Below are 20,590 nucleotides of genomic sequence, written 5' to 3'. Positions count from 1 at the left end.
TTGCTGTATGGAAAGAGGAGCTGGTTGGCAGTGCCTTGGACCACAAATTTTACATCGATGCTGTAAGATCATCAATGCCAAGAGTCACTTATTACAACAACTAGAATAGTAAGGATAATGAGGGTTAGCAATTGTGGAGCCACTACTATGCTATGTTCCCATGCAGAAGACCCAGGTTCAATTCCTAGCCAATGCATCTCACTCACAGCCACCACTGTCTGTCAGTAAAGGCTTGTGTATTGCTATGATGCTGAACAGCTTTCAGCTGAGCTTCCAAACTAAGATGGACTAAGAAGGTGGCCCTGGTGATCTACTTCTGAAAGATTGTACCAAACTAAACCAAACCCACTGCCATCGAGTCAATTCTGGCTCATAATCAATTGACCCTATAAGACAGAATAGAACTTCCCCATGGGGTTTCAAAGCCACAAATCTTTACAGAAGCAGACTGCCACATCTTTCTCCCACGATACACTTGGTAGGTTTGAATAGCCGACCTTTCAGTTAGTAGCCAAGCACTTAACCACTGTACCGCCAGGGCTCCTCTTAAAGATCATAGCCACTGAAAACCCTATGGAGTGCAGTTCTACTCTGAAAACACATGGGGTCACCATGAGTTGGAATTGATGCAATGGCAGCTGGTTTTAATGTTAAAATAGAACCATCATATCTAAGCCCTTTAGATTAAGATTAGCTAGGCAAATAATCACCTAACTATACCCCTGCGTCTCTAATGAAATAAATATTTGGAGACCACTATATTCAACACTCCCAAGTGTGTGGACTCAATGATTCTTGAATTTATCTGCATGGATGCCTCCTCTCCACTTACTCACCCTCAAAAGTGAAGTAAAAAGGTAAATGTCAGTCCAACCAAACCATCTCTGGAGAATTTCTGGAGTCCTTCTTGTCCTTGGGGACCCACCATCCACACCTGCTTACAGGGTGGGGGCTGCAAAATTCTTCCACTTAAGGTAGTGTGAAGCTCACCAGGCAGTCCCCTGGGGTCTTTTTCAAGAACTGAAACCTCCTGGTAAGGCAGAAACTTTTTTGTACTTCCTTCGACACTGGTAAGAGTGTGTTAAACCAAAGTAATTGGGGCGAAGCCCAAGGTGGCAGAAGTTACTGATTTCCGTCACCTGGTATCTATCAGATATCCCAGCCCCAGGCCTGGCCTATCTCACTTGCCCTCTCTCCCCACATTTGTGAAAAACTGGCAGCATCAAACTGAACTTGCAGACGTTATCTAAATCCGCTCTTGAGCCCTGAGGACTTGGAGACAAGGTAAGGAACCAATTTGCTTTATTTAAATATCTAAACGGGGAATGATAAATGATTCATGGTTTAGTTTTGGAGCCTGGAAATTCTCACTGTAATCCTAGGGTTTCCCTGGTCAGGATTTCTGCTGGTTTCAGAATTTGAGGGATGATATCAAGGCTCACTGTTTACCCGCTTTCTTAACCACTCGCACCCTCAAGAATCACTCTGGGCAACCAACTACGAGTCATTCCAGGGTGATAGTAGGTTACAGCATGTAGATTAAAAAACATGGTTTCTAACCTGCTGGGTTCCAACCTCAGCTCCACCATTTACAAGCAATGTATAACTTTGCGCAAATTACAATACCTCTCTGTGCCTCAGCTTCTTCATCTATAAAATGGAGGCAATGATAATACTTATGAAGATTAAATGAGCTAAAATCCTGCAGCTCTTAGAATTGCTCGGTACCAAATAAGAAAGCCATCAGTCGTGGCTATAATGAAAATAACTCCATTCCTCTTGCAGTAAAGGCTTTTGTCTCCAATGGTATCGCATTGAATATAAATACCCCTAGGCCTTATTAAGTGTTACAGGTTAACATTTTCTGAATGAGGTTGAGGGACACCAATCTGAGCCAAAATCCTGCCTAAAACCAATCACCTGAGAAGCATAGAGAATGGGCAGTGGAGACTAGAAGAAGCTCTAAAGAAGGGAACAAGATGAATGTTGAAACCCAAACAAAACCAAACCCATTGCCATTGAGTCGACCGCGACTCACAGAGACCCTTTAGGACAGAGGAGAACTGCCCCATAAGGTTTCCAAGGCTGTAATCTATGAGTGGGAATCGACTCGATGGCAGTGGGTTTTAATCTTTACAGAAGCAAACTGCCACATCTTTCTCCCGCAGTGCGGCTAGTGGGTTAGAACCGCTGGCCTTTCGGCTAGCCACTGAGTGTTTAACCGCTACTCTACCAGGGCTCCTTGATGAGTGCTAACCATGGCCACAATTGTTTCCTAAAATCAAAAACTCATTGCTGACAAGTCGATTCTGACTCATAGCGACCTATAGGACAGACTAGAACTGCCCCTTAGGGTTTCCAAGGAGCGGCTGCTAGATTGGAACTGCCAACCTTTTAATTAGCAGCCCAGCAGTTAACCACTGTGCCACCAGGGCGCCACTGTTTCCTAAAACCAGCATATAATATGATTCCCCTTCCCTGCTTTCCATAAAATGGCTTGATGTCTCTGATTGTCAGGTGAAGTGAAATAAACACCTTTTCACCTGGCATCCTGTGCATTTGCAAAGCTGCCCTGAGGAAGTAGTCCAATTTAATGTATGATTTAATGTTCACTGAGCTAATGCTTACCGAGTATGTACTCCAGGGAAGAGGTTCCTTTAAGCAATTTATACTCCATCAGAGAAGTTATAGAAAACCTGAAGACGTAGTGATTAAGAGCTACAGCTACTAACCAAAAGGGCAGCAGTTCAAATCCTCCAGGCGCTCCTTGGAAACCCTATGGGGCAGTTCTACTCCGTCCTATGGGGTCGCTATGAGTCAGAATCGACTCGATGGCAATGGGTGTTTAGAGAAGTTATGGTATATAAGAAAACAGCTGGTGAGAAGGACTGCAAGGAGCTATGAGCTTCAGAGGAGAAATCTTAGCAATCAGGTAAGGAGAGCTGGATCAGCTTCATAAGGCCTTAGGTGATGTGAATGTATAACTGGAGTTTCGCTCAAAGTGATGGGAATGGAGGGAGGAGGATTTCCAAGTTCGGAGACATTCAGAGAAGAGAGCAAGAGGCATGTCCGGAGCAGCAGCAATTGGGGGAGTAGTGCGAGAGAGCTTAGAAAGTTATGTAGGGCTGAACTGAGGGACTAGGTGAAGCAAGGTTTTATCCTGGAGGCAACGGCAGGTCAGGGAAAGACTTTACGCTCAGGGAGCGCATGAGGATAGCACTGACTTAGGGAGTTCAATCTAGTAGTCTTGGCCAGGATGAATAAGAAAAAAGAAATTGAAGGCAGAAAAATAAGATTTTTGTGCTAGACCAGGAGAGAAAATGAAAATGAAACTCATGGTGTGACACTGGAAGTGGAAAAAACATCCACACTCAAGAGATGCTGCAGAGGCAGAGATGGCATGACTTGGCAATGAATTGAACATGGGAGGTGAGGGAGCTGAAGGGAAATGTGTCTCTAACCTTTTAAGCCTGGGTGTGAAGGAAAATAGAAATAAAGCCAGCTGAGGTCATTGGTTTTGCAGCACAGTCCTTAAAGAGGACCAGAAGTTTCAACTGAGTGGCTCTGGCTGAAACTGGATGCAAAGCATGGAGGAATGAGTGGGTGGTGAGGAAGTGGAAGAAGAGAGTGGAATGCTAAGCTTATAAGGTGGGGTTATAAGAGGGGGAGAACGGGCAGTGGCTGAGGACATTGCTAAAGGAACACAGCTTTGAGACAGGGAGACCCCACAGAACATGTTATTCATAAAGATCTGGTAATAACAACTATTCTTTGAGTGTTTAGTACTTTATAAATTGAAAATTATCTCAAATTCTTAAAACAATACTATAAAATGGGTAAGGCAAATATTAGAGTATATTTATGGAGAGATCTTGGATGCCACAAATGGTTAAATGCTGGGCTACTAACTAAAAGGTTGGCCACTGGAACCCACCCAGGGGTGCCTCAGAAGACCCCGTGATCTACTTCCGAAAGGTTGGAGCCATAAAAACTCTACAGAGCTGTTCTACTCTGAAACACATGGGGTCACCATGAGTGACAGCAGCTGAGTTTTTTTCTGGTTTTATAGTCAGACCACAAGACTATAAACCAACGAAGTTGGAAGCAGCTCTTTCTGCTACCAGCACAGCTCTTTCTGCTACCAGCACAACAAATTGAGTGAGAGGCTGAAAATGCAAGGAAGATGTCATGGTGGGAGGTGATGGGCTGAGGAGAACAAGTAGAAGAAAAATAAGAATGTTCTTCCTCAGAAATAAGTGAAAAGAAGGCCAGAAAAAATAAAGATAAAAAGCTATGTTGAGCAGCAAAGGAGGAAGTCAAGGTAATGAAAGTGAGGTAGCTTTGAACTTAGTAGGACTATTGGACCCAGAGTCATTATTCCAACAACCTCCCATCAAGGCTGTGAGATCTTCTTCAGTGAGGAGACACCAAAACAAGGGAGCCTTTAAAAAAAAAAAATTCTTTTTTTTTTGCAGAAGTTGCTTCAAGTAATAAAATGGGGCAGCGTGTAACAGAGTTCTAATTTTAATATAAAAAAAAATTTTTTTTATATAGTTGAGCAAAAAATAGATATATACTATTATATTTTGATCAATGTGGACAAGTAACCTGCATTAACCTACCAACTAGTCTTTGACTCTAACTATGTGTCTGGCACTATTTTAAAGTCATTGTGAACAACTGAAAAAACAGGCAAGTTTTCAGGAATCTACAATATTTTTAGATATACATGGTCTAGTTTCATATATTCCCACGGAATGACATTGTTTTCTTTATACTGTCAGCGTACAATGCCCTACTATAAAAAAAAAGTTGAAAGCGTATATGAAAAATGAAATAACACAGAGAAACAATCACATTCGTGTTTATACACTGATATTTCACAGTGATACTTGTTGAACACTCTGTAGAAATACAGTGGTCAATGGTGAAACACCATTTTAATAAATAGAAATAATATATTTGTCCCTCAATGGTCATTACCATCACCACCCAGTGTAAAAAACTTGATTTTGCTTACACAATAATGCAGACACAGCCTCAATCAAGCTGTTGATGAATAAGGTGAAATTAAAAATTATAATCCAAATACCTCCCTCCATCCAAACAATCAGTGACCTTTGCTCTTTAAGTTGTCCTCACAAAAATGACCCCTTCGGAGAGGAGTGTGCTGGCTCCAAGCTCATTCCATAACTTGCTATGGGATCTTGGGGAAATGAATTGTCCTCTCTGAACCTCCAACTCCACATCTACAAAATGAAGACAAAATACCCACTTAGTAAGGAAGGCATTCAGAGAATGGGAAAGAGCATATACCATATTCCTGCCATGCAAAGTGCTCAGTAAACAACTATAATTATCTAGTCTAGATTGTGGTACAGCAGAAATAGCATCAACCTCAAAGTCGTGGTGTGACTGCCTCCTGGTTTGGCTTTGTCAGTAAGTGTGAGGTCTTTAACAAGACACGCCCCATCCCTGGGCTACAATTTCTTAATTTGTCAAATGACCAGAGTAGTTTCTGAGAACTGACTAGCTCTAAAAATTCTGTCTGGTGACAAGAATCAGTTTGTAAACTCGAGTGGGCTGTATTAACATATTCCCTTTTGTGTTGGTGGTCTTGTGGGGTGGTTTGTGGTAGAAAGCAAATCCCCAGTACCACATGACTACTGCTAATCTAAGGCTGGGGCAAAATCAAGTGAGAAGTACAGTCAGTCTACTCCCTCCCCTCCAGCCCATGCCCTAGACAAATATTCTGTTTTCAATTGCTTTGTTGTTGTTTAGTGTCCTCGAGTTGATTCCGACTCATAGTGACCCTCAGCACAACAGAATGAAACACTGCCCAGTCCTGCACCATCCTCACAATTGTTGTTATGCTTGAGCCCATTGTTGCAGCCACTATGTCAATCAATCCATCTGCTTGAGAGTCTTCCTCTTTTTCGCTGACCCTCTACTTTACGAAGCATGATGTTCTTCTCCAGATACTAATCGGTAGCTTTATAATCACTAGAATACCACATACACTTGAAGGAAAAGGGAGGTGATCATAAGAACAAGGCTGAATTCCTATTCCTCACGGAGAACAAAGCAGTCTGGTAAGACCATGGAAAGAGCATCAGAGCAGCCCTAATTAGACAGAACTAAATCCTCATTTTAAATCTGTAATTGTCATATCACCTTGAACAAGTTCCTTAACTTTGCTGTGCCTATTTCCTCATCTGCAAAATAGGGGCAATGTCTTATACTTGGTCTACTCTGTGAGGTGCAAATGAGATGATAGATGTGAAATCTCTTTGTAAATTATAAAACTTCTTGCTGTTGAGTGGATTCTGACTCGTAACAACCCTACAAAAAAAAAAAAAAAAAAAAACTGCCCCATAGGGTTTCCAAGGAGCAGCTGGTGGATTCAAATTGCCGACCGACCTTTTGGTTAGTGTTGGTTAGCAGCCAAACTCTTAACCACTGTGCCATCAGGGCTCCCTGTAAACTATAAAGTGGGTGCACATGTGAGACCTGTAGACTCATAACCACCTGTCTTAGGGCATCCCTGTCATTACTTAGCACTTGCGACTTTGGTGAGATAAGCAAGCTAGGCCGACTGTCTTGGTCTCAAAGACATCTTACATGACTTAACCTCAGTAAAGACAAGACCAAAGATGTGTATCCAGGGAGAGATCCCCAGAACAGAGGCAAGATCCAATGAAATTCATATGAGTGATGCAAATGGTTTGTTCTCACCTACTAATGAAACGGTTGCAGGTTCCAATCCACCCAGTGGCACCTCAGAAGAAAAGCCTGGTGACCTACTTTCATAAGATTACAGTCAGAAAAACCCTAAGGACCACAGTTCTACTCTGAAGCACATGGGGTCTCCATGAGTTGAAATCAACTTGACAGCACAGGGTTTGGTTTGGTTTTAGTTGGCATAAATAAATAAATCTCTAAGAAAGAGAGAAGCTAGGATTGTAGGTTCAGGAAAAGCTTCTCTTAAGAGGTGGCATTTGAGCTACCAAACCAAAACCAAAAGTGGGTCAATTCCAACTCATAGCAACCCTATAGGACAGAGCAGGACTGCCCCATAGGGTTTCCAGGGATGTGAGCTTTATGGAAGCAAATTGCCACATCTTTCTCCCGTGGAGCAGCCGGTGGGTTCCAACCACCGACCTTTTGGTTAGCAGCCAAACATTTAACCACTGCACCACCAGGGATCTTTATTTGAGCTATACCTGAATTAAAAAAAAAAAAATCAGTCATCCAAAGACCATGAGACAACTTAAGTCTTATAGCAGCCTATGAAACAAGAATTATTACTATTCCGATTGTATAGTTGAAAAACCTGAGGCCCAGAGAATTTAAAGGACTTGCCCAAAGGCTCACAGCAAATAGAAGAACTGTGATTTAAACCTGAACAATCTGACTCAGGAGGCCACAGTTCTACACAGAGCGTTACGAGGCCTTCTTGGAGTGGAATGCTCAAGGTCACAGAGTTAGAGGCTGAGTCATTGTTAGCTGCTTTTGGGTCAGCTCCAACTAATGGAGACCCCATGTACGACAGAATGAAGCATTGTGTGGCCCTGTACCATCTTCACAATCATAGCTATGCTTAAGTCTGTTGTTGCAGCCACTGTGTATTTTGAGTGACTTTCAACCTAGGGGGCTCATCTTCCAGCACTACACTGGAAAGTATTCTGTTGTGATCCATTGTGTTTTCATTGGCTAATTTTAGGAAGTAGATTGCCAGGCCTCTTTCTTCCTAGTATGTCTTTGTCTGGAAGCTCCACTGAAAGTTGTCCACCATAGGTGACCCTACTGGTATTTGAAATACTTGTGGCATAGCTTCCAGCATCATAGTAACACACAAGCCACCATAGAATGATAAACTGACAGACAGCTGGTGTTAGAGGCATAGGGAGGACTAGAATTAGCTCCCCGATTCCATCGGCAATCCTCACTATACTTGGTCATGATGTCTCTGGTCCGCCATACTGGACAAAGAGGAATAAACAAAAAGACAAGGAAAAGTCAATAAAAAAATACATTGTCCAATATTAAAGCCTAAGAAAAGCATTCAGAGATGAAAGGCAAACAGGACATGTGGGCTATGAGCATGGTGTTCTCTACATATAATACTGGGACCATATGTCCTTGACTGAGCTGCCTCCTCCAGAACCTTTCTCAGGACTCAGCAGTAGGCCTTGCCTCAGATCTCAGGCCACTAGGAAGATGCTTCACTGACACCCATAGAGGGAATGCAAAGTATTCAGACGCATGACACAAGATCAAAGATGGCCAACAGTCTTTATGTATCTCCCTTCATTTTATCATTTGTTTTATTTTTTGAAGCTTTGAGAGTGAAATGACGACACCCAGAAATTCACTGAGTGGAACTCTCCCAGCAGAGCCTATGAAAAGCCCTATTGATATGTACCCTGTTCAGAAAATAAATCCTCAGAGGATGCCTTCAGTGGTGGGCCCTGCACAACATTTCTTCATGAGGGAGTCTAAGGCTTTGGGGGTAAGTCAGTTGCCTTCCGTTCCATACCCTAGGAACTCTCTGGCCTACTGAAACTGATGCTGTGGGCCAGGCACAGAATTCTAATCAACTTGAAGAGATTTGATCCAACCAGAGGTATTTTCTATGCCTGACACAGTGGGCCAAATCTGGGGTGTATCATGAAAGTGATTACCTAGATCACCTCAGTGTGATCTTATGCCCCCTTTTAGTATTGTTATTGGCATTGATATTGGGGCTTGTGTATTTAGGGGCCACCCATCCCAGTTTGGTCCAGCATCCCAGGAATGTCTGCTTCCTTGGAAATGTCCCAGGTGACCGGCAAAACTGGTCTGAATAACAAAAGACAAAGGTCTTGGCACCTTTGTAGCTTCTTTCAGACATTTTACACTGACCCAAGTCAGTAGCAAGGACTTCCAGCCTTACCTTGCCTTCTAACTCGACGATGATTTCAGTTCATCCATCACCGTCTCTATTCTCTCCCTAGGCTGTCCAGATCATGAATGGGCTCTTCCATTTTGCTCTGGGGGGTCTCCTGATGATCCCCATAGGGATCTACGCACCCATCTGTGTGACTGTCTGGTACCCTCTCTGGGGAGGCACTATGGTAAGTAGAAAATAACCACCATTTGGGGAGTGATGCATACAAAATATGAAAAAGCCCCACAGACATACGTCAGATTGTTTCTGTGTTGAGGGAAGTACATGGGTAGGAAATAGGATATCAGGTTAAAGTACTTTCATGGGAAGAGAGGTTTGACTGCATTAAGCGTGCATCCTGTGGTTGAGAGTCAGGCGTATGCTTCATCAGAATTCAGGGAAAGATACCCTGCATGGATCTACACGAGAAAGGAAGATTGTTCAATGCAGGACTTCTCCAAAGTCAATTTGGGGCAGGAAGCTAGACATTTGGACTGTATGGCATGGTGGTTTAGAAAGGAAGAAGGAGCAGGAACATTCGGCTTCTTCCTACCTGCTCCCTCTTCCCTAAAATTCTGATTACTTACTATGGCACTTGGTGAAATTAGTCCCATCCTACAAAAATCTCCTGTTGCTTATCAGCAAAGCAGCACTCCTTTTGGCTGTTTTGTGTACGTTTCCCAAGCTTATAGCCCTGTCTTGGTATATGGGGCAGTGATGGTTCTTTCACTGTGACAGTTTTATAGTTGTCACTATAAAGTTGGGTCTGGGAGTAAAATTTTCCAAACAAGGAGAGATGGGATAGAACAAAAATTTCCTCCATTTAACAGCTCGAACATTAGAAAAGGAAGATAAAAAATAATCATTATTTCCTGTAGCAACCAACACTTTAATGAAGTGCCTATGACACTCTGGTCAAGTACTTCCTTCTATATTGATTGATTCTTCATGGGCATCAAAGTCATTTACATAATTGTGAACCCTAAAATGCAATTCCATGAATTTAAAAAAAAAAAAAGCAAACCTTTGAAATTCACAATGTGAGTATTAATTGAAGTGAAAATGTGGGTCCTACCTCATTGCCTTACAATATTCCTAGTCACAGCCCCCTAGATGGTTGAATAAAGGGGACGGATTAAATGTAGTTGAGCCTGAATAAAGGAGAATTATGACTGCTGAAAAATGAATGGATCCAGTAAGAATGGGTGGATAGTTTAGTGAAAATGACTGAAGGTCTGAATGGCTTCTTTACAACTATTAAAAAAAAAAAAAAAACAATGTTAAATAGTGATCTCCCTCTCTGCCTCTCCCCTTCTCTCCCCACCCCCTTCTCCACCCATCCCTTCTTTTTTTGCAGTTTATCATTTCTGGATCACTTCTGATAGCAGCAGAGAAAAATCCCAGGAATAGTTTGGCAAGTAATTATATGTCCTTCTTCCCCACACATCAGAGAAATGTTTATTCCCTCAGTTGAAAACAGGGAGCCTTAGGATCACAGTAGAATTGAGTTCTCTCTCAACCCTAAAAACAAAAGGATCCTCCACAATCCTGTTGTAATTTTATTCATTAAAAAGTTTGGAAATGAGATCTACATGAACTATGCCCATGGAAACAGAATTAAAGACAGATCTCTGAAGAACATGCTTTAGTCTTGTGAATGTTAAATGCTGTGTAAGAATAATATATCTTTTTGAAAACTGTGTCATTTATCCCAGACCACCATTTAGGAAAATCATCTGATCAATACTGTAATTGATTCAAGTTCTAAGTTAATGTTTAGGTGTAACCTTGAGTAGGTCAGTTCACTTCTCTGCACCTCTGAGTTTTTACCTGTAAAATGGAAGTCAGTCTTTGCTGCCATGCTAAATTGGCTTGAGGATAAAATGGAGTCACATATGTGAAAGTGCTTTAGAGGCTGTGAAGAGCTACACAGTGCAGTTTGTTCATATCATCCTACCACAGTGCAGTTGGTTCATATAACCCTGAGACTCATTTACACCCAGGAATGGGCTGTTACACAGAGCTCCGGATTCTATCCCTTTTGGGTCAGGACCTCACCTGCATTCTCCTCCCAACTACAATTTGAAGACAATTCTCCCTTAACACTCTCTTATACCTTCTAAGCCATTACCAAGTTGAGTAACCTTCAAAGTAAGTGAGGGACTGGCTGGGTTGAGATGGCTCCTCTCTACAGGTAGACTGACAAATTCAGTTTTGGGGGAAAAAAATTGTTTATAAAGACCAAATTATTCTGTTCTCCAAATACAGCCAGATGTACGGACTAGCTCTCTGTAGGTCAGAGGTGAAACATGTATGCCCTAAAATAAACATCAGAGATCACAAATTACTATGGTACTCTTTACATATATTTCCTGTTTCAACATTTTATCAGTCCTACACCCACCTTCTCTTATCTCTCCTCCCCAGAGACATCAGCTATAATTTTATCTTGAAAGATGGTTGACTGAGGCTGACAGCCTATTTCAGGAAAGAGTTAGGTTTTGGTGGTGGTGGTGTTGCTTGTTTCCATTTGATGGTACAGACCTAGAAGGTTCTATCTGCTCCTTCTCTATCTATACCCACAACATCATCCCACTTCAGTGTGGCGGAAGAACTTCCTTCCTCTCTTCCTTCTACCTTCTAATGCAGACAGAAAATAACCTGGATACTATTTATCTTCATTTATTCAATGGATATTTAGTGAATGCCTAGTAGGATGGTGGCAGTGACATTGAAGGAAATACAATGATACAGGATATAAGAATTAAGGGTCACTCCTAGAACCTTGACTTGATAATCTCAATAGGTGGTCAAAAAAAAAAAAAAAAACCCCAGTGCCATCGAGTCGATTCCGACTCATAGCGACCCTATAGGACAGAGTACAACTGCCCCATAGATTTTTCAAGGAGAAATAGGTGGTGGTAGTATAAAATAAGGGAAGACTGAGAAAGGAACAAGTGAGCAAGCTCAAGGTTCTGAGATAAGAACCATAGTATGATTTTAATATAGTACCTTTGTGAGACAGAACAATAGTATCTGGAATTCCTTCATAGCTTATATTCTCCAAATGGAAATCAAACCCAATAAACAAATCTTTGTGTCACCATTTTAGGTCAAAGGGAAAATGGTAATGAATTCGCTGAGCCTCTTCGCTGCCATTTCTGGAATAATTCTTTTGATCATGGACATATTTAATATTACACTCTCCCATTTTTTTAAAATGGAGAGTCTGTATTTTATTAAAGCTGACAAACCACTTATTAATATATACAACTGTGAACCAGCTATGGCCTCTGAGAAAAACTCTCTGTCTACACAATACTGTTACAGCATACGATCTGTGTTCCTGGTAAGTGTGAAACTGGATTTCTTTCCAGGGAAGAAGTATGGCATTTTATTATGACCATCAGCTTTAGATCCAAACTACCTGGATCCACTACTTACTAACAATGTGGTCTTGGACAAAGTTTTACTACACACTGCCTCAATTTGCTCAACTATAAAAGGGGGATGATAACAGTACTTACAGGATTGGTTTGAGGAATAAGTGACTTAATATATTCAAAGCACCTAGAACTGTGTGTGGTACATAGAAAGTGCTATGTGTTTGCTATTATTATTTATTGTTATTATTAATGGTGTTAATATTACTACCATTGATTAAGTAGGATGCATGATGGAAGGAAATAATTTAGTTGTTACAAACATCTTTTGCCTCAAGGAGTTTTTAATGCAGGGTTTAAAGGGCAAAAAACTGCACCTGGCAAGTCTAGAGAGGCTTCCATGGCATGATACCACAACAACTAAAACCAAATACAATTTAATTGAGGTTTAGTAAATATCCACTTCTATGTAAAATTGATTTTTCAAATGATTATCCCTGCAACATACATTAACCATTTGCTGTGTTAGAATTACAAAGGATAGAATTACAAAGATACTGCCCCGAGTGGTGCAAATGGTTAACACATTTGGCAGCTAACTGAAAGTTTGGAGGTTCAAGTCTACCCAGATATACCTTGGAAGAAAGACCTCATGATCTGTTCCTGAAAAATCAGCCATCGAAAATCCTATGGAGCAAGGTTCTACTCTGACACACAGAGGGTCATCTTGAGCCAAAATCAACAGCAACTGGTTTTTCTGGTCTTCTATACTAGTAGCAGTTGTCACAACTAGCCCTTAATCACCTAAGGAATTGGCCCTTCAATCATTTAATTTTGTTCAAAAGTCATTTACTAAACCTCAGCTATGTGCTTTGGACCACTATTACATTCTCATCCTCATTCTTCTGTTCTGCTTAAGGGCATTTTCGCGGTGATGCTGATCTTCTCCTTCTTCCAGAAACTTATGACAGCTGGCATTGCCGAGAATGACTGGAAAAGACTGTGCTCCAGACCCGAAGCTGTAAGTACAGGCAGTCCCAGGGTTACAAACATCCGAACTTCTGACTTACTGACTGGTACTTGCCCTTTAATGTTATGTATATTTGCCCTCACTTTGAAAGGATTGATTGAACCAACCCCTAGTGGCAACAAATTTTTCATCACAATCTCCTTCACTTGCTGAAAGTACAGGTTTTAAATCACTGAAAAGGCTTTTATTGCACTAAAATAATGCTAAGTAAGAACCATAGGCACCTGTTAGCTACAAATCCCACTTGAAGACACAGTTAGGAACGGATCTCATCCGTGACCTGGGGCTGCCTGTAGTAGCTACTCTGTCTACAACCTCCCTCTAAAAAAATCACTTCTATAAAGAATCTTTTATGGATAATGTAATATGATGAGACTTTGAGACTGGGGAGCTTCATGAAAAATAGTCTTGGCATATTCCTGGAAAGCAGAAAATACCAACGATGAGGAAAACTGTCTTCACATTTGAAATAAGTCCAAACATCAGACAGAAGATGCAGTTTCATAATATGTGTGCCTTTACTAACCTTTTTTTCGGATCGACGTCATGTTTCCATCTTGATTTCATAACTCCATACTTAGAGTTTGAAAGCAGGACTATTGACTCTTTAACTTCATTTTTCATTATCCCCTTCTTCCTGCTTTTTCATCCCATTCCTCTTCCAAGACAGTTGGTTCAAAAGCATCTTCAACTGGTAGATGTGGATATCCCAGAGATAGATCAACGGTTTCAGAACCAGATAATGTTAGAATAGAATTTAGAAATTATCACAACTCCTTTATTTTGTAGATGAGGAAAACCGGATCAGAGGGAGAATATTGCTCTTCCTGGGTTATTTTCACTAAACGTAAAGGAGAACTAGAATCTAAATTCCTCTAACATTGCAGTGTTCTTCCCCCAGTACTGCACGATCCCCCAGGCACAGTAGCAAATGCCGGTTTGTCTTGAGGATTTATTCAGAGTTGAGTTTTGGTAAGTAGGTGATCTGAGCACCTGGGAAGGAAATCTTTGTGTCTGGAGGCAGATGGAAAATAAAAACTAGGAGGTACTCAATAAATATTTATAGAGATTGTTGAGAATGAGGCCAATGATAACAAGATCAAGAAAGATCAAGAAACATTCGTTTATTTTTGTGTTCTAGGACGTGGTTCTCCTATCAGCTGAAGAAAAAAAAGAACAAACAATTGAAATAAAAGAAGAAGCGGTTGAGCTAACTGAAATATCTTCCCAACCAAAGAACGAAGAAGAAATTGAAATCATTCCAGTCACAGAAGAAGAAGAAGAAGAAACAGAAATAAACTTCCCAGAGCCTCCCCAAGATCAAGAATCTTCACCAATAGAAAATGATAGTGTCCCTTAAATGATTTTTCTGTTTCCTTTTTTTAAGCATTAGCCTTCATGGCTTCTAAGAAGACAGTTACACATTTATCCCCCATGCATGTATATCCTCCACATTTCTTTCTCTGGCCTTTGCATGGAGTGACCGCCACACTCTTTTGTCTCTAATTCAGAGAATGTAGCAATTGTAGCAAATTGTGTTTTCTTCTTTCTTGTTTTGGGCAACTGTCTTAGATTTTAAAAAAAGGAAGAATAAGTGCTGCAGAATGTGTTCCCCCACTAGCCTTTTCCTTGCCATTCCTAAACTATCTTCAATTCCTTCCACATCAGTGTGTTTGGTGGAGTTCCTTTTGCACCATTGTTTTAAAGAACGTAAAAATAAATAGGTGGAATACAGAACCTATTTCATCTATATTTTCATGGGCTGATACTGCGACTCAATCTCAGAGCCTCCATACCCCATTACGGGACTTCTAAGTTATTTATACCCAACCCATTTTGTCTACAAACAGGATAGCTTATGCATGGAGATGTCTCTATCTGTTGTAACTTTCCCTAACTCCTGTTCTAGGCTCTTGGTTGCATTGCCTACCTACTTCTAGCCTTGACCCAAGAGAAGAAAGAATGAATGAAAGCAAAATGTTGTAATGAGTACCCAAACCTCAAACAACAATCAGCACTGTATTTATAGCATGCTTTCCAGTTCACAAAGTATTTTATCAAATAATTTCATTTGATCTTCCATGATCTAGAAAGAATCATTATCCCTATTTTACAAGTGTGTCTTGGTGGCACAGTGGTTAAAGTGCTCAACCACTAACCAAAAGGTCGGTGGTTCGAACACACCAGCCTGCTCCATAGAAGAAAAATTGACAGTCTGCTTCCATAAAGATTTACAGACTTGGAAACCCTATGGGGCAGTTCTACTCTGTCCTATCAGGTCGCTATGAGTCAAAATCAAATCGATGACAGTGGGTTTGATATTTTACAAGTGATCCAAAGAAGTGAAGTAATTTGTAATCAAGTAAAGGTAACTTGTTTCATAACCAGATTTTCTTACTCAAATTCTGTGATGTTAGAAAGAACTGAATTGCCTCTCCAAATGTTCAATCTACTAGAGCCAAGTCAACAGGTCTTATCAAGCACTTAAGTACTCTCTGACCAGCACTGAGCAGTATGGAGAGTGACACAGAAGAATCAGAAGTTAGGTTTTGCCCCTTGGGAATAAAAAGGCTTAGACACTTAGAACATCTGGAAAGCTACTTACATCGATATATAATTAGCTTTTAGATGATCTAATGCAGATGCTAAATGCTGTAGACATTCTCAGAAAGATCATGCTTGGAAATAACATAATTAGCTGAAATGCCAAGTCTTGGGAAATAGCCACCCTCTTCTCAATTCCTGTTCGTATCAAAGAGATACTTACGCAGAAAGAATGTTAACCTAAGAAGCTATCACTATAATCTATCAACTACATTTGATCATTTTTTACATGTCGAGTGCTGCCAGGTTGTGGCAAGCATACAGACAATGTAGACTACCAATGGCAGATAGTTCTTGCAATTAGAAAAATAAGTAGGCAGAACATTCCTCTGCGTATAGATAGTCCTCAAAAATGGCTTTAAACAATCGCAGCAGTGTTCACAATAGCAAAAAGATGGAACCAACCAAGATGCCCATCAACAGATGAATGGATAAATTATGGTATATTCACATAATGGAATACTACACAATGATTAAGAACAATGATGAATCCATGAAACAGCTCATAACATGGAAGAATCTGGAAGGCGTTATGCTGAGTGAAATCAGTCAGTTGCAAAAGGACAAACATTGTATGAGACTGCTATTATAAGAACTCAAGAAAAAGTTTAAACACAGAAGAAAATATTCTTTGATGGTTACTAGGGTGGGTAAGGAAGAAAAAGGGTATTCACTAATTAGATACTAGACAACTATTTTAGGTGAAGGGAAAGACAACACACAATACAGGGGAGGTCAGCACAACTGGACTAAACAAAAAGCAAATAAGCTTCCTGACTACAACCAAATGCGTCCAAGGCCAGAGTAGCAGGGACGGGGGTCTGGGGACCATGGTTTAAGGGGACATCTAGGGCAATTGGCATAATAAAATCTATTAAGAAAACATTCTGCATCCCACCTTGGTGAGTGGTGTCTGGGGTCTTCAATGCTAGCAAGCGGCCATCTAAGATGCATCAATTGGTCTCAACCCACTTGGAGCAAAGGAGAATGAAGAACACCAAAGACACAGGGTAGATATGAGCCCAAGAGACAGAAACGGCCACATAAACCAGAAGCTACATCAGCCTGAGACCAGAAGAACTATTTGGTGCCCGGCTACCACCAATGACTGCTCTGACAGGGAACACAACAGAGAATCCCTTATGGAGCAGGAGAACAGTGGGATGCAGACCTCAAAGTCTCGTAAAAAGACCAGACTTAATGGTCTGACTGAGACTGATGGGACCCCGGAGGTCATGGTCCCCAGACCCTCTGTTAGCCCAAGACTGGAACCATTCCTCAAGCCAAATCTTCAAACAGGAATTCGACTAGACTATAAGACAGAAAATGATACTAGTGAGGAGTGAGCTCCTTGGCTCAAGTAGACACATGAGACTGTGGGCAGCTCCTGTCTAGAGGTGAGATGAGAAGGCAGAGGGAGACAGGAGCTGGTTGAATGGACACAGGGAATACAGGGTGGAGAGGAGTGTGCTGTCTCATTAGGGGGAGAGCAGCTAGGAGTACATAGCAAAAGTGTGTATAAGTTTTTGTATGAGAGACTGACTTGATTTGTAAACTTTCACTTAAAGCACAATAAATTTTTTTTTAAAAAAAAAGCTTTAAACAAATAAAACTATGTATGTGTTCTTATCTGCAACAAATGATTCCAACATTGGTGTTCCTCCAGTCTTCCTTACTCTTGTGTCTCTAGAACATGGGAGGCTGCTATAGCTTTGAGTGCATATTCACATAACCCCAATCTGAGACACCAGGTCATCAAATATTCATGTCAGTGTATTCTTACACATACACATTCCCAAGGAAAATTTCATAAAATAGGTCATCGATAATGCATTCCTCACTCTCGGCATTCCAGGACACAACTGAAATACATTTCACACATCCCTGCCTTGAACTTGAAGAGAGGGAAGAAAGTGTGACAGTGTAAGTCCAAGAGGAAAAAAAATAAAACCAGGAAAACTTCAAAAAAGATAAGATCTTATTTCTACCTTATTTTCTCCACTTCTGAAATATAAAGAAGGTTGCTGGCCTGACAAAGACTGGAGAAACCCTGAGAGTATGGAACCCGGACACCCATTCAGCTATATGAGACATCTTTAATGTCTACTGTGAAAGAAGAATGATAATCCTTGATATGACCTTCTCCCCTAAATACCCCTTCAGTAAGATGTTGTTGTTGCTGTGTGCCCTCAAATCGATTCCAACTCACAGAGACCCTAATGGGACAGATTAGAACTCCTTCCATTGGATTTCTTAGGCTGAAATCTTTATGGGAGCAGATCACCAGGTCTTTTCTCCCATGGAGCAGCTGTTGGCTTCAAACTGCCAACCTTTCGGTTAGCAACTGAGTCCTTAACCATTTTGCCACTGGGGCTTCTTTTTTGTAATATAGAATCAAGTACATAATAACAATGGCCAATAGAAAACAAGATTTGCACTGAAGTAGAAGATATATCCTCTGGTCTTTATTATTTTCCTCTCAGTTCTTATTTTTGTAAAAACAATCTTATAACTATGAAAGAAATGAACTTAAAAAAAATCAATTTACCCACTTATTAGGAAGTTGACATCACCTGTTACCATTTTTCCTTGTGCTCTTATAATCCTTGCTCAAGGTAGGGTGAGCAACCATCCATTTGTCTGGGACTGAGGGACTTCCTGAGATGTGGGACTTGCAGAGCTAAAGCTAGGATTATTCCAAGGAAACCAGAATGTTTGATCATCCTAATTCATAATAATACCTAATTCTACCTAGTTATACTTACTGCATAACTTAATTTGCTTAACATTAGATGATAAATATTTTTCTGATTAATATACAATTTTCATAAGCATAATTTTTAATTGCAACTTAGCGTTTCATGAAATCAACATAAATTAATTCAACATTCCTCTATAATTGGGTACTTAGGGTATTTCCAACTTTTTTTTTTTTTTCAAATCACTTTTGGAGTTACAGAAACCATGACCAAGGTACTTATTTCCTCTTCTCATTATTCAAAATGTGGCTTCACACTTCTTTTGTCAAAGTCTATCAGTAGGAAGTACTGGCACCAGTTAAAAATCAGGCAATGAATTCTTATTTCACTTTGAAAGGAAACCAGTCAAAGATCCAACACACAGAAATGGTGGCTTCCGATTGATTTAGTATGAGTTCACTTATGAAATTTGATTTATTTTAAATTCTTTGTATATAACCTAAAATATTGATGGTTGTTAGCTGCCACTGAGTCTGCCCCAACTCATGGTGATCTCATGTGCTACAGAGAAGAGCTGCTCTATAGAATTTTCCTGGCTGTCATCTTTACAGAAACAGTTCACCACGCCTTTCTTTCAAACAGCCACCAGGTATGTTCAAACCACCAACCTTTAGGTTAGCACCCAATCTCAAACAGCTGGTACCACACAGGCTCCAAAACACTGATGATGGGTGTTTAAATCTGAAATCTTCCTAGGATGTCTGTGATCCTTCACGGTGTTTCCTTTCAATTCAAAACCTGGCTATGTGTTGTGTGCTAAGGAGAACCAAGCAATAAAAAATGAATGTGGTAGAATTGTCTGGTGGTAAATTCAAAGCTAAGTTTGAAATCTCCTATGGAGTTATGTTTGTCCCTTGTTCATCTCTTCCCTTGGTGACTTACAGTAAGAAAATGACCCTTAATATTCTGCTATCAGAGACAACAAAATTGCAAAGGAAGACACAAAATAACCATTGGGAAATTATTAATACATTCCTCCAAAAAGAAACACATCCCTCTCCTTTTAGAGCTTGCAACTCTGTTGGGGAGAGAGACATCAGTAAATATCCATCACATACCAACTATGAGTAAGGCATCCTAAGTACACACAGATGTACAGAAATATAAGACAAGTCCCTGCCCTAAAAATCCTTACTTCCAACAGGTGGACACTTGAGACTGTGTTGGCATCTCCTGTCTGGAGGGGAGATAGGAGGGTAGAGAGGGTTAGAAACTGGCAAAATTGTTATTAAAGGAGAGACTGGAAGGGCTGACTCATTAGGGGGAGAATAAGTGGGAGTATGGAGTAAGGTGTATATAAGTTTATATGTGACAGACTGACTTGATTTGTAAACCGTCACTTAAAGCTCAATAAAAATTATTTTTAAAAAAAATCCTTACTTCCTGAAAATATTATGTTAAATGAAACAAGGCAGACACACAAAGACAATATTGCATGACTCCATTTGTATGAAATATCTAGAGTTGGCAAGACTACAGAGACAGAAAGTAGATTAGAGATTACCAGGGACTGCTGGGGAGAGGAGAAAATGGGGAATTGTTGCTTAATGGAGCTTTGTCATAATGAGCCACCAGACTTACACTCTGCCAGAAATAAAAAGTTTTACTGAAGGACAAAAGGTTTCACGAAACTGGGAGACACACAAGTATCCAGGCACGATATGCAGTGTTCTAAATTGCAGGAAGAACAGTGAAGTTTTTATAGGTATAGGGTCGCTATGAATTGGAATTGACTCGATGGCAGTGGGTTTGGTTTGGTTTTTGGCTAGGAGGCCCTGGTGGTGAGGTGGTTAAGCACCACAGCTGCTAACCAAAAGGCTGACAGTTTGAATCCACCAGCCACCCCTTGGGAACCCTATGGGGCAGTTCTACTCTGTCCTGTAAG

General features: G+C 40.6%; 1 protein-coding gene across 2 annotated transcripts; it reads left to right on the top strand.

Annotated features, from left to right (window-relative positions):
• Positions 1-1,075: 1,075 nt before the first annotated feature.
• On the top strand, positions 1,076-19,608 carry MS4A1 (membrane spanning 4-domains A1). Of its 2 annotated transcripts, XM_003419373.3 has the most exons (7): positions 1,077-1,284; positions 8,341-8,512; positions 8,997-9,116; positions 10,287-10,343; positions 12,042-12,278; positions 13,232-13,333; positions 14,484-19,581. In XM_003419373.3, exons 2-7 carry the CDS (start codon positions 8,354-8,356, stop codon positions 14,700-14,702), a joined length of 894 nt encoding a protein of 297 aa, XP_003419421.2. In that variant the 5' UTR covers positions 1,077-1,284; positions 8,341-8,353; the 3' UTR covers positions 14,703-19,581. The 2 variants fall into 2 exon arrangements, with proteins under 2 accessions (XP_023415471.1, XP_003419421.2); XM_023559703.2 differs by lacking the exon at positions 8,341-8,512 and having other exon boundaries at positions 1,076-1,284; positions 14,484-19,608.
• Positions 19,609-20,590: the final 982 nt, after the last annotated feature.

This window comes from Loxodonta africana, chromosome 7 (assembly GCF_030014295.1).
Source record: "Loxodonta africana isolate mLoxAfr1 chromosome 7, mLoxAfr1.hap2, whole genome shotgun sequence".
Classification (NCBI taxonomy): Eukaryota; Metazoa; Chordata; class Mammalia; order Proboscidea; family Elephantidae; genus Loxodonta; species Loxodonta africana.
The sequence above is the reverse complement of the archived record's forward strand: the minus strand, read 5'-3'. Positions and strand labels throughout refer to the sequence as shown.